Consider the following 15,302-nt stretch of genomic DNA (forward strand, 5'->3'; position numbering starts at 1 on the left):
AGCCTTTGGACACATGAACCTGTCCATTAAACATATATTTACTGTTAAATTGTGTTACATTTGTTTGACATAGTATCAATCTCTACATTTAGGTCAATATTACTTGCAATATTGACACAAATTTAAAAGAAACTCCTGTACGCCTGTACAATATAATGCATGTGGTTTTAGATTTAACTGCTTCAAGAAAAACAGTCTAAAATATCTATATAAATATGTCTATTCAGGCCACAAATTAAAAGTTTGTAGAATAAATATAAAATATAAATTTCAATCAAATGTGTCATGTTAAGTTTGTAATTTGCAGAGGTGTAAGGTCTCCATATTAAAATAATGACAATGTGAGAAGTCACACAAAAAAATCCTTGGGAATTTAGAAAATGATGCCAAAATTCTTGACTGCTCAACTGGCAAGGGCAGATTCCTGAATGTTAAAAGTGTCTTAGTATCTCCCACGTACACACCAAAATGATCTCTGAATCGAATCAAATCTTAATGTGTATGAAGTGTTCATTGCAACCTGCTTAAGTGCTGCTTCTGCAAGAAAAGTAAAGCATCACTACTGTCATTGGTGATTTGTTTCACTTTGTTGGTCTTTGTGACTGTTTTGCAACATGTATTTATTATTGCAACCAATAACTTATTTCGCTTTTCTGAATTGCATTTTCTGCACATGCGTTGGGCTCAGAATATTTTCTGGAATTCTATGGTATATAAGATTCTCGAGCAGGTTTGGGCCTGTGGGGCTTGATCTCAAATCTTATTTTGAGTCTTTATGGACTCATGCCACCTTATTATTTTGAGCAATTGTTGAGATATTGCTGCTTCATGAATGTCCCCCCTATAAACAAAGATAAACAGAGAGTGAACTTGATTTGTACATGACTTTAGAAAGTTTGAGGTAATTACTTTCTAGATTTTCAATCATAAAAAAGGTGATGTGCGTCATTCCCCTAAATCAAGGCCTCGAAAGGGATTAATAAAGTAGCGTGGCTGTCTATTTCTAATTGTATAATTTGACGCTGTATCGCACATTCTTATATTGATGTGCTTCTTGCCTTGTAGCGCTCTGCATGTGCTTGTTGAGACAGCTGTGAGTGGCAGTCAGTCTGGCTGTGTTGAGCCAGTGGAGATGGGAGCCAATACCAGCCAGGTCAGCGACCTTTCTGAGAACCCCAGCCTCAAGACTTTGGTCGGCACCGAATCTATATCAGAGAACGACCCTTTCTGGAACCAGCTCATCTCATTTACCTTCATCAGTCCCACCTGCAGGTACAAATCATTGTTCAGTTGTTGTGTCCCGTTCAAAATTTGTTACACAACCCTTTTCAGTTTTGTTTTTAACAATGAACTAATTTAGAAGCGCTGCTTTCATCTTATTCAGTGTTCATCCTCCCTCTGTTTGGCTAGATTTGCTCTTTATTTTTAGTTTTGTTAATCTGACAAGAAAGGTGTGGCATTTAATTCAAGTATACTAATGGTCTGATGTGGTTACACCCGAGGAAAGAGTCCACAATATTCAAATGTTTCCAGTTTTCCTTTATTTCATCTGCTGTTATTTGACTTACAAAGGACCAATAAGAGCCCTATTTTCTTTTTCATTAATGTGTCTTTTTCTACAAACAAATATTTTGTGCTCCATTGTTATGAAAACACTGAAAACATTTGTTTGTGTAAATCTTTGTTAAGCATTGCTTGACTTGATTTCCTTCTATATATAACTCTTTTCACAATTCCTTGTCATGTTTCAGAAACTTGCCTGTCCAAAATGAATGACGTTGTTTTCCAGTTCTGACTAACTTTTCATCTGTCTCTATCAACTTCTTTTTGCCATTTGAGCTTTGTGTTTAGGGTCGTTTGGACACATGGTTGTCATATTGTTTTCATTTTTGCAGATGCGCATATTTATAAGGTTCCTAATTTCTGCTTTCTTTCATTCCATGGTTACCTTTTAACAGTGGAGATTCTAAGCTCTTGGAGGAAGCTGTTATTCCCCTGGCAAAGACTCTCAGTAAGTTTTAAAGATTCATAAATGCAGATGTGAAGTCAAGTTTTTTGTGACTGACTTCAATTGTATTTACACACTTGCTTTCATTTTGCTTATCTGGAGTATAAAGCATTTCCGTCTCATGGTCCAGTTTTCTGATTCAAGGTGACATTTTCCCAAAATAGAACCAGCCTAATCTCTCCACTCGGCCAAAGAACTTGTTCAGTTCAAGCTTCTGTGAGCTGAATCTTCCTTGCAGAATGCTGTTAAACAGTTTGTCCACTTCTGATGACCTCACTCTCCTTCAATTCCAACTAGATTCTCTTTTCACCTACCAACGAATTAGGATGCTGATTTCTATAATTAAATAACGCAATTCGTAAACCACCATTTTATCGTTTGAGTTACTTTGAATGATTTGTAATTGAAGACTTGTTTGTATTATTACCATAAATGAGTTTGGACTTCAGGAGGTTTAAGTGCGCAATTTTGCCAGAATAGATGTACTTTCCATAAAAGGCCTGGAATCAATATGACATCTATTGTGTATTATTACAATTCTTACCTCTGAGATGAGTATTTTTTTTTTTGGATCATATTAAAAATGGTGGCCTATTCTTGAGTATGCAATATCAATTGGATTTTACTATCACAATCAGTTAAGTTCTCAAATGTGTATGTTAAAAATGTTAGAGTGGGTTCAGGAGGATTGTTGAGAGAGATGTATGTTTCTGAGAAGTGCTCATTAATGGGGAAGTTTATTTAAATATGAGCAAGTCACTCATGCTTGCTGCTGAGGTGCTCGAGATTAGAATCTTAAGTGGTTTATTGGGCAACATATGTGACCGTTTTTAAGAAATGAGTCTGTATAAAGACTGCAAACAGATCAAGTTTAAGCCATCTTTGATCTTTCCTTAGTCATATTAATACCAGAGTAAATCCAAAATGCCTAACCAAGTTAACCAGTTCGACTGCTTGCTGTTGTCATCGTTTGGAAAAAAGTTGGTAAAATATAATGACAAATTGATTGTGACTGAATCATTTCATCATTTACTACCATTGCCCAGTTAACCATATTAGTGCTTCATTGGTTTTCTTTTGTTAATTCCTAGTTGAAAACAATCCAAGAACGGGGAATTTCGGTGCCCTTGTGAGGATTTTTCTTGGACGAACCAAAGAGCTGAAAATCTCGACAGAATGTCAGGAGTAAGTATGAGCGGTCACGATAACGCTGCAGTGCATGTACTAACTATCTGGAATGGCTGCACTGGTGCTCGAAGTATTTCTGTTTTTGATTCATGTTGAAATAATTAGTGACAGTTTTAGAATTAACAAAAAAACAGTTACTTTGTTACTCTTAACAAGGAGAATTAAAAGCGCCATCTTTAAGCTGATGTTCTCCTTCTCTTCTTCTCTGCAGTCAATTGTTCATCTGGCAGGCCCACAATGCTCTTTTTATGATTCGCTGCTTGCTGAAGGTGTTCATCCGGGAGATGAGCGAGGAGGAGTTGCACCTACAGTTCTCCTACCAGGAGAGGGTGCCAGGCTCCTGTGGAGGTGAGCGCCTTCAACCACGAGGATGTGTGTCTGCAAGTGATGAGAATGTGTGTGTGTGTGTGTGTGTGTGTGTGTGTGTGTGTGTGTGTGTGTGTGTGTGTGTGTGTGTGTGTGTGTGTGTGTGTGTGTGTGTGTGTGTGTGTGTGTGTGTGTGTGTGTGTGTGTGTGTGTGTGTGTGTGTGTGTGTGTGTGTGTGTGTGTGAACAAGATGCTATATACATGAGTTCATCTATGCATGTTCTACCACGTATGTAATATTTACACATTCCTATACAGACACTATGGAAATCTATAAAATTATTTATTGACTGCTTTACTTGGCTGAACTCCCGGGTGACACACCTCTATAGAGAGAAGCGAGCTTCTGTGTCTTATGTGATTCAGTTTAGGATCTGCTTAGATTGCAGCTGTCTTCAATCTCAGTTAATAATGAACTGATAGAGATTTCAAATCAGCATGTTTGATTCATTCCCTTGATTGGGAGAGCAGGCTGTGACACACTGACTTTGATAAAGTGCTCACTCCAGTCCATGTCTGCACCATCTAATAATAGACGTTCATTATGACTTCACTATTCCCCGTGTAGATTCTGGCGACGATGACCTTCTGGAGGAGCTGTTGTCAAACCTCATTCACCTGATAGTTGAAGTGCCCCTGCTGTAAGTACTCCCGTTGTGCATTATTTAGTGTCAGCTGCGCTTCTGAATTTAAATATTGCTCCTTATCGTGGCATTCTCAAAAGGTCATCCACTGCTTTGGACTTTATGTGTGAAAAAGTAAATTTATTTCCCTTCAAGCCCGTGACCATGACATTATCTGATCATTGATGTGTATAAGGAAATTGATGCAGATGGATTCTGTAACATTGTGTAATCACATGAACAAAATAGTATGAACTAGGGATGCACCATGTGGCACTGACACTTCACCAAGATGGTCTCTCTTAAAAAAGTGCATTTAAGTCGCATGCATTTTTACATTTACTTGTAGGATTACCACGACAAGGTGAATTCAGTACAACTGGCGAATTCTTGGTGCATCTTGGTGAACCTTGCGACCCACTTAAGTCAAGCCAGTAGAATAGTTCTCACTTTCCGTTGACGTATTAAAATCTCAATTTTTCGTCTTTCACTAACCCAAACCAGCGTTTTTGAACAAAAAATGAAACCTTTTGACCTTTCACACTCTTGTTACCAGTTCACTGTGTGGTCAATAATGAAAGAGAACCTTTGTCTTGTATTAGATATTTTAGCACATACAGATGTCATTTATGTTGTCTGTCTTTTCAAACATTTCCTCATACATATTTACACTGGCATATCATTCAGCAGCCTGTCCATTATTACTCCTGGCAAATATTCTTGTTCAATCTTTTCACTCATTGCTGATTGATTTGTTTTCCATGTTTGAAAAGTGCTTTTCTTGCAGCAGGTGGAGCATGCAGTTTTACTTTTTATCAAGGAGCACAGCAGTATCTGCCACTGATCATGCCTGTTTTCCTTATCCAAATGTAGTTAGTGTAAGCCTCAGTGAAGTGAGTATAAGAGTAGAGTTTGCACTTGAGGAACAAACAAACAAACTGATCGCAACCATCATCTGCTGACTGCCAGTTCTGGCATCATAGGTTGTTTGGCTCGATTCCAATGTGGGACTTTTACTCCCTGCCTGATGCAGCAGCTTCCCTTTTATTTCATTTATGTCAATTAAAATGACCTCCTGACCTTCTCTCTTTTTACCACCAATGTTTTGCTTCCTCTCCACCTCGACTCTTATGTAAATGTGCTTGGCATTCCAGCATTATTCATTGTTACAGCCTTCCAGACTCTCCCTGTTTTGCTTCCCTCCAACACTTCATGGCTCATGGCCCATTTCCTTTGTACGTGCTGATCTGGAGGGGAATTGAACAAGTCTTTTGATTGGGGTTTCCAAATCTCAACACAATTCTTAACTTTAACCTAAAAGGACTCCACTGTATTTTTATTTTTATTTTTTGCATGACAACCCTGCTCGTATTGTGGTTGAATATCATACCACAGGATTTAAAATTTTCTTTTTAAATACTTTTCTTAATGGAAACTACATTGTAAGGCATTCAGATCATGTACAGTTGGGTTGAATTGATAAAACTATATATATTTGGGAGGGAAGAATGTGCTGTATGAAATTCTGTATGAACTCACACACAACTTTGACTGTGACAGTGCAGAACATTTTAGTTATAATGTCTTTAATCAAGGACTCAGCAGGACGTGCCACATGAAATGCAGCACTATCATCCTCAGTACATACAGATTTTTTTTTTTTGCAGAAATCGTTACTTCATAGTTCTCAGTGTCATGAATGCTCTGTGAAATAAAGATGTAATGTTACACCCCCCACTCAGTTGCGCTTGTGAGCTTCAGAACACTACTGCCACCTGCTGTCCCATTGAGGCCGTTTGAATTTACTTTTAGGGATAATGATATTGGAATAGAAATACCACAATCGGTGTGTAATATAGATTAACTAAATGATGTGCTCTGGGGAGAAATTACTCTAGTTTTGTCTTTATTCAACAGTAATATGTGAAAAATACAGCTTTGTGAGCTCATTTCTACTCTTTCCCAGTGTTAAGTCATTGTTTAGTTTACATTACCATATGTGTTTGCCTCTAAGTGAGTGTGCATCTATTTCAGGCAAAAATGGTGGCTCATAGACATAAACAAATGGCATCTTAATTGAAATGTATTTTGTTCTTCCATTCTATGATGTTGTTGAGGATGAAAGTAAGATCCAATCTGTGCTGGAGCTGCCACACTTGCTCAGCAGTATTTCATCGTTTCCTAGGGACATCACCTACAGCATCCTGTTTGAAGCTGTGACCACACTGCTGGTGTTCTTCTCATACCAATTATTCTACAAAGACATCCTGAGAGACAGTTTAATATATCAGCACATCATGAAGGGACGATGGTGAGTCTCAATGCATCTAAACTTTCACTAACACACGTGCATACTGAGTGTTAGCATGTACCCTTCTTCTCTTAGTCTACTTTTCTTCGTCTGTTATTGTTATTATTATTACTGTTACTATGAGGTTTTTCATGCAATTCTTGTTTTATCAGCTCGTCCTAACCCTAAAGCAAACGTTCTGATGTTCATGCTAAGCTGTCTATTTATATGCAAACTGTTGATTGCGATATATGCAGATGAAGGAGCTGTTTGAAATTAGATTTGAACTTCTAATAAATGTCATCTTAAAATGACATGTTCCTGTTGGGAGGCTATTTTGTTGTGCACATGTACAGACAGTGAGGCAGTTATGCCTTAGGTTAGTAGGTGGCTTTGGCTTGTACATTTTGGAATTTCAATGTGGACCGTAACTGAAATGTAAACCAGATTTTCGAGGTCTCGACTTTTTAACATTGGTCCGCACCTCAGTTTTTCACTTTTTATTCATGATGGTTTGATGATTAAATATAGTACGACCCAGCTGATATTCTGGAAGTGCAGCCCGGTCATTCACTTATATGTTGTAGGGATATCATGAGTACAACTGCTGAATAGGGATGCTCCGATTGATCGGTCATCAATCATGATCGGCCGATTTCAGCGTGATGGGTGAATGCCGATCACTACCTGTCACTGCTGATCACAACAACTGATCACATGTGACAGCCGGCGCGCTGATGGAGCCCCGCTGATGCGTCCGCTCCTCCCTACTCGCTGCTCACTAAGCAGCGGCGTGTCTGCTGTAGAGGTTCTTTCAATGCGTCATGTAAAGTTTGCATCCTGCAGCACATGCACGGGAAAATGCTGTGCAGGGAAGCGCCTTCAAATTAAGCGCACCATTTAAAGTGCCAGCACTTGATGGAGCACCGAGAGTTTTCTGGGCTCATGAAAGTGAGACCGCTTTCTCCTCAGCAGCAGGCTGTTAGCGCAGCTAGTCCGTGGGTGACATTCGTAATGATAACAAATAATTATTAATTTCACCAAGCTAGATGACCAGCCTTTCTCAGGAGTCGTTTACGTGAAGATGGAAACAGAAACGTCCAGGTCCGTCGTCCTTTTGGAGTCAGGTGTAGTGCTTGTTAGCCACCCAAATCTGAAACTTTTGAAAACATCCGGGGTGGAAATTTCCATAAATGCAGAACTCTCTATCTCTCTATCTCTATCAGAGAGGTCTCCAAATGTAATTGTTACTGAGAGATTAAGAGAAGTGAGATACGTTCTGGTCCTGTCTCTCCCTTGCTACCCAACATGGTTCTTGGTCGTGTTGATGTTTCTTGAACACAGTAGTGTCAGCGAAACAAATCGACGTAAATGTAGACAACATGATAAGAATGCAGATACAGTGACCTTCGTGTAATTAATTAGGAACGCTTGCTTTTGACTTTACAATCAGAGTTCATTGCCTTCAGAGGCCACAGTGGTCAGAGATTTTTTTAGTTCTTTATTTAGACTGAAGAAGATGTGACTATGCGGTTGTTTAAAAAACCCCAATCTCAATTATCTTTGTCTTCAGAAATGGAGAACTCAAGGCACAAAAGCTGTAAGAAAGTCCCTCTTAAAAATGAAACCAATTGATTAGAATTCTTGGTGTTTTTTTTGTGATCATAAGTAAAAGTAAAGGCATGATAGATGTCTGGTTAAGTCACACTTCTATAGCAGTAAATCACAACTGTTCACCATGTTATCGAAAGTCATCCTGAACTAAATTCGGAATTTTCCAGGCTTTTGTTGCTAACACTGTCATTTGAACTTTAAGCAGACCACATGGTGACACGTTTTTGCATATATATAAAGCAATTTTATGATGCACCTTTATCAGAACAATGGTGTATTGGACCTAGCCGCTGTTATATTTGAACCCAATTTGCCGTAGTTGATACTTAACTCAGATTGATGAATGTGTGGAGGGTAAGCGCTGAAACACTGAGTGTATCTTCATGTCTTGCATTGCAGTTTAGAGATGGATTGAGGCAATTTTCTTTTAGGGCTCTCATAGTGTAAGAGCCAAATGAGAGCACTTTGCACTAATTACTACTGAGCTGAAGAAATACTTCCAAGTAGCTGATGTGGGCAAAATATAATGGAAGGCTGTTGAAATGGTTTTGTGTCCAATATATCTGTTGAGAAAGGAAAGCTGGGAGGACTACACTTAGGAGTGATAGCTATTCCAGCTATTGACAAAAAAAGGCATGGTTTTATATATTTATGATAATCGTATGTAGTCATGCGCAAACATTTTGTCTGTTTATTTTCAGTTTATCTCTCACGAGTCGGCTGGTGAAAACCCTGCTGTACAACTTCATCAGACAGGAAAAATGCCCCCCTCCAGCAACCCACATCTTTGAGCCGAAATCAGAAGGCGGTCTGCTTTACGGCCTGGCATCCGGTGTCGCAAGTAAGATGTCACTCTCAATACCACAGAAACACACCTGCCATTGGAGCTGGTCACAAGTGTAGGGAAACCTGCCGGAACAGATCAAGCACACAAGGAAGCAAGCGGAAGCACCTTGTTAAAATTAGAGCACACATGAATGCAAGCCCAACGGCACATGCTAATGCTGGCTGACACTGACGGCAGGTTACCCATACGGAGGCACTCACTGACAACGGTATGCACAGGTACACATTCGGGACGTGCTAATTTTGACGTTTTTTTAGACATACTGATATGCTGACAACCAATGATGATATATGCAGTTCCTCTCAAACTAATTTTAGGCCACATCACACACCTTCTGTCATGGAATTAACTCGCTCTTCGTCATGATATTGTGACCACAATACAGGCAATTGTTGCCAAATGATTCCTATTTATGAGCAAGTGTGTTTGAGTCCCAACTTGATTCGCAAATGGCCAACGGCTCCGTAATGTTAACACAGCTAATACCAGGTTTGTGTATTCACTACAGACAAAGACCAGGGGACCAACACAGCGTATATTCGCTAGTCAACTACCACTCTAGTCTTCTCTGTGTTCTTTTACCTCCTATCTTAACAGTACTCATTCGGTATTCACTATTTTTCAAGCGAGGCGGTGCCATTATGTAGCTGTAGGCTTTTGTGAGAGAATGCTTTGAGAATGGCCATTTGTTTACTGTTGTAGAAGGCGCCCGTGCAGTTATAATGTTGGGCCTGACAAAATTAAGAATAAGATTTGTTTATATGTCATTAACTGAGTTATGAACTGAAAACTTGTAATCAAGAAAGGCAGAGGGAAGAAATAAACAGTTCTGCGCACAATAATCCATTTACATTTATTATTTCAGATGAAAACAGATGAGATTATAATGATAATGGGATGATTTTTCATGCAAGGCAAGTCAAGCATTGTCATATTTTAGAAGAACAGACAAGATTGGTACAGTGGTACCAAGACATGAAAGCTAAGACAACGGAAGAGGCACGTATGAAGACGCAAACACAGGGATGTGTGGGCAGAAGAAAGGCTGTTAAACATATGATAAATGAGAGACACAACCAAACTTCAATCACCAATATATTATATGTATCTTTTAACTACTTGAGTGAGATCTTCTCAGTTTCGCACTGCTTATGATGGACAAATCAATATAATTTCAGTCATAAAATTGAAGCAAACATGGATGGTACGAACAAACATCCAAAATGAGCCCGAAGTAAATGCTGAAACTGAAATCTATCTAAGTGTGAAATGTTTGTGCCTGAGAATGATTCATTGCTGGTGGGGTTCCCCTCCAGATAACTGTCCTTAATCGGTCTTGGTGACAGTTTACTTTCAGTTATCTATCAGAATTCAGCCAGCCTGCCTGTCTGTCTGTGGTCAACGAGCATCCTGATGAGTTATGGTGCCTTGTCCTTTTTCATAATCCCCCAGAGCCTGTCTGTCTGCAGCCGCCTCCCTTGTATATACACACACACTCACACCAACAAAGACACAGGCTCTTTTCTTCTCATGGCTCTGAGACAACACTTGTTTTCTTTCCCTGTCTCACTCGGTCATCAGAGATTGGCAGTGCATGCCAATGGATAATGTGTTAAGAAATGTGGCAAACAAGTTTATGAATAGATTCATTTACTTGTGACTGGAATATAGGTTGAATACACAATAAGATATTGCCACATGAGCGTCAAAAGGGACTTTTTAAAACTTGATATAAATGATGTACTAAGCGTTGTCCTCAGTTGCTACCAACTTACAGTATCATGACGAAAACCCTATTGGAAATTACCCTGAGTTTACCTGTTTAAAGGGTAAAAGTGTCGATGGGAGGATTGCGATGGATATTTTTTATGTATAATAATTCAAACTGATACAAAGTGCACTCTCTATGTTACAGCAGAATCATAAACCCCATTTACTTCAGCCCCCCCAAAAGAACATTATCTGATTTTATAATATGACCTCAAAAAATTACAAAAGTATTCAAAACAACCCCTTACGTATAAGCAATGAGAGGGATTAGATTAGATGTATGGTGATCTGGTTGCCCCATTGTGCACAAAAAAAAAATCAGATCTGGAACAGCTATTTAAAGTCTTTCTTTCTTTTTCCATACTCCAACAGTTCCGTCCTCTCCATCTTCTTTTAGTGCTCCCCCATCACTCTTCCACTTGAATCAATCTGCCGTTTTTAGTCACTTACATCCTCTTTACCTCATTTATAACATCCATGAACCTCACTGGTTGTTATCCCCTCCTCCCTTTTCATTGTATCCCCATCTCCAACATTCCATGACCAACATGTCCTCTGTTCTCCTCTCCATGTGTCCAAACCATCTGGCCTCTCTTGCTTTAGCTCCAAACTTCTCTGCATGAGCTGTCCCTCTGATCCCATGGCTGATCTTGCCATTTCATTTTGGCTGATGGACTTCTCACCAAATGTTCAATTTGTATTTGAGGTATCTTCACAATCATTAACTTGTTAGTCCAGTGCTGAAGATCGTTCTCCAGACCAAGAGGTGGCTCATTGTTAATTATCATTAAAATAGCTGAACCTCATGTCAGGTTCAGATGAAGCTTCTGTGAATTGAAAAAAATTGTGTGTTGCTGTTTTAAACTGCTTGAAGTAAGTGGTGACAAGTTGAAAAAACTCATTGAGGCATTTACTGTATAATTTGATAAATGCTAAATGTATCAGTGAATGACATAAAATGTAAGGAACCAGGTGTTTGTAATAACCCTCCTACACACTGTGCACAGTAATATTAAGTATTATAAGTCCTGTTAACTTTGGATTTTGAACTTATTGCATTTAAGTGGGGAGATGAATGTATTTAATAGGGGTGTGAATCTTTGTTCCGATTGCAATATTGCGGCCACGATTTGTTTTAAAATTGATTTTTCGATTCAATATGATTTTATTGATTATTTATTTTATTCATTTATGATCATCTATTCCCATCAACATTGCAGATAGGATGACAATTAGAGACATTAAAGTTTCTTTTTTCACATTTATTACGTTTTAAATGTTTAAGATGGAATTATTGCAACTGATAACATAAAAGCAATAACACACAGTGCTTGAGTAACAAAAAAGGTTCCTCTTTACTATAATATACATCAGTTAATCATGCCGCCTTTTGAACTCTAAGGAAAGTGCCTTTACTGGCGACCATTCTAGTCGCTTGCTAAAGTTGCGGTACAGCTGTCTCAGTGAAAAACTTACAGGCTCCGCTGTCTGTGAAACACGACAGTGCGTGGCTGACCGCTCCATGTCAGTGGTCTCAGGGTGACGCCTTGCAATACGAGTCTGCGCATTTGCTAGGAACTTAGTTTTGCAATGCTTGCACTATTTATGCATTGTGTCCAACTCAGTGTTTTCATGTATTTGGAAGCCCAAATTGATGCCATACTCTAGACTTCAGCGAAGGCTGAGCTGGCCTTGGCAGCTATTCTGCCATATTTGTTTGTCTTTTATATGGGCGTCTAGTTGCAAAATGCTGTTTTTTATTTATGTCGATTTTGGGACCTTTTAAATCTGAATCATAGCAAATGTCATTCGTGATTGTTATATTAATTTTTGTATTTTTATATGATTTTGTTTGGCACACCCTAATATATGCCTTTATTTACTTTTCACATCTCGCACTCATCAAGCCACCCCCCATTTTTCATGCCGTTGTTTGTACTTCCTTAGATTTCGAGCTCTGACAAATACACTCCACGTTTTGAGGCCCCTGGACCACTGAATTGTTTTTTTCAATTCATGACAGAAAGTACTGTCTGTGTGTCTGCAAAATAATGCTTTATTTTGCTCTTACTATTGACTACGGATTGAATTTAAACCTCAGATTTCCTTCATTTTACTGTTGATATTATTCTTTGCTATTAATTCTGCAAAGCTTTTGGAATGTTCCCTTTTTTCCTATCTGGACTGGGATCTAGCCGAGGCATTTAAGGCATGCATATTTTTATGCCATATTAAAGCAGCGTGTTTATTTATTGTCTGCATGCCATCTTTCTGTGTGTTTTTGCCTCGCAACCCTGGCTGTGTTTGTCTGCATGCTTTGTCGCTTCATTGGCCTGTCATATCTCATTAAATCGGTCTGTTCATCAGGCAGTCACATTTGTTTGGCAGCTGTAGCACAGCATCTTTACTTAAAGTGTTGAAATGTCTAATGTATGTTGTGGTTGCAATTTAAGCCCAAATCTTTGCAAGCAGTCAATTAATCATTTTGGCCATTAGAAGCAGAGAACGTAATCCGTCACTGTTAATTCATATAATTTCATACAGCTCATCCATCGTAAGTCTGATACAACTGCCAACTCGTGCAGCAGAATATTCACAAGTTCCCATCAGAGTGGCGATGCAAATGTGGTCATGAGGTGACGGCAGTGTCGCGCACCTGACTGACCTGTTGCCCTGTTTTGGAAGAGGGAAAGGTCATTTCAAATGACAAAAATACAGTATGGATTACTGTGTTTGTGGATTATATAAAAATGAACTTTCGTATTAAGAAATGATTCCATTTTAGAAAACTACTACAGGATTACAAAAAGATATCTCTTTCACCCCCCAGATTGTTTTGTGAATATACAGTACACTGGACTAGGGATTGGCAAGATGAAAAAGACTCTTCTATCATGATTTTTTTAAATTATGAAATCACACTATTGATTTTATCACCATTTTACATGTATTTTTGAGACTAGTTAGCGAGTGTCTGCACAATGCAGCCAAACTACTTCTGTAAAGCAATCCTAAAAGATCAGACAATTTCGGACCAAGAGCAGATTTTTGCTATCATGCAAGAAATGCTGAGTTACCTGTTACCTGTTACTTAACTTCAGTGTAATATCAGTGCAGACATGACTGTTCATCTTCTCATCAAAGTTAACAACATTGACCATAAGAAATCAAACTGCAGGGCTATTGTGCAGCAAAGCTGGCGAGCACTGTAGCACTGATCATAGTTAAGGATGTGAATTGCGAAACAGTGACTAACGTAAAGGAGTTTGGTGTCGCAAAACGAGAAATGGAGAGTCAACAGAATGAGGAGGAAATAGCGAAAATGTTATAAGCTTGGGACTTAATCTTTTTATAAAGACGTAAGAACCCCTAATGCATAACTAACCGCAAAAATAACACTATTCTCTGAAGTTGTGTACCTTATAATACTTTACAAAATTTGTGATAAGTTCTCATACATAATTGCAAACATTCATAACATCATGGAGAAAGCCTTAGATGCATTACGATGAATGTGCTAATAATGTGTCATAGATGACACCTTTTATGTTAAGTGTAGCCAAACATGCTCTCTCCGGTTTAAAGTCTTGTATAACTTCAATATCAAGTACTGTTATTCTTGTGACTCTTTTCCAGTTCTTGTGTCCGTCGTGACCTTCTCTTTTCCTCACTTTCCCCTTCCCTTTCCTTCTCTTCATATCCACCGCCTCTTTTTCCACTGGGCCCTTGGCCAGGGCCGGAGAAGCCTGAGCAGGGTAGCATTATTGGGTTTATGTAGTGGGCAGGCTGGCAGAAGGAGTCGAGCCAGATGGATAACAAATAGCCCCCGCTAAGGTAAAATAGAGCCCCTGTGAACGTGTGTGTGAGTGCAGGAAGTGTGGCTGCCAGGCCCCGGTCTCTGACAGAGTTGGGCCAGTCACTCTGGTGCCAGTGATGAGATGAACAGGGCTCCGTCACAACTTGGCTCTCATACTCGCTTTTCTGAAAGAGGAGTATCATGTGTATCGAGAGGCGGACGTAAGAGGAGAATGACAAATTCAAATGAAGTAATTGCAGGTTATTTGAAGTTTTTTTTTTTACTTACTCACTGTATCGTTGCTCTCAGTAGAAGACCAATGGTGCCCCAGTTGACATTCGAGGGAGCAGGAGAAAATAAAGACGAAAACATTTGGCGATCGTCCACGCTGTCAGACAAATAGCAATAAAGAGGACCGAGAACCATTTCACATTGTATGTGTGATTTCACACAGTGCAGTGCTATTCTCAAATGTGAGACATGTTCTTTTAGCTACCTACAGAGTAGCTTCAAGCCCATCCTTCCTCAGCCCTGATATGTGACTCGGGATTACAATCTTCACTCTCAGATTGGAAAATCTCACCAATGTTTCATTCTTTATCAGGCAGAGCCTGGTACTATATAGTCGGTCACCTCTTAAATTGCAGTCTGAAGGGAATGCAATGTTATCTCCTGATTGATCAAACTTTGCTTCCAGTCTGTACGTGTGTCCCTTCTAAGCGCACATGTGCAAGGAATACATATTGCGGAACACAGCAGGCACATGGATTAGTCTGTTGTCTATCAAAGCCATCTTATTT

General features: G+C 39.1%; 1 protein-coding gene across 1 annotated transcript in view; it reads left to right on the top strand.

Moving 5' to 3' along the window:
* dym (dymeclin) overlaps positions 1-15,302 on the top strand; it is a 48,420-nt gene that overhangs the window by 802 nt on the left and 32,316 nt on the right. The window contains exons 2-8 of the mRNA XM_053873146.1: positions 1,066-1,272; positions 1,959-2,011; positions 3,100-3,193; positions 3,408-3,544; positions 4,131-4,203; positions 6,371-6,496; positions 8,791-8,930. Of these exons, the coding sequence (XP_053729121.1) occupies positions 1,133-1,272; positions 1,959-2,011; positions 3,100-3,193; positions 3,408-3,544; positions 4,131-4,203; positions 6,371-6,496; positions 8,791-8,930 (763 nt within the window). The 5' untranslated portion in view covers positions 1,066-1,132. The remainder of the gene's footprint in view (positions 1-1,065; positions 1,273-1,958; positions 2,012-3,099; positions 3,194-3,407; positions 3,545-4,130; positions 4,204-6,370; positions 6,497-8,790; positions 8,931-15,302) is intronic.

The sequence above is a fragment of the Synchiropus splendidus genome, chromosome 1 (genome assembly GCF_027744825.2).
Source record: "Synchiropus splendidus isolate RoL2022-P1 chromosome 1, RoL_Sspl_1.0, whole genome shotgun sequence".
NCBI lineage: Eukaryota > Metazoa > Chordata > Actinopteri > Syngnathiformes > Callionymidae > Synchiropus > Synchiropus splendidus.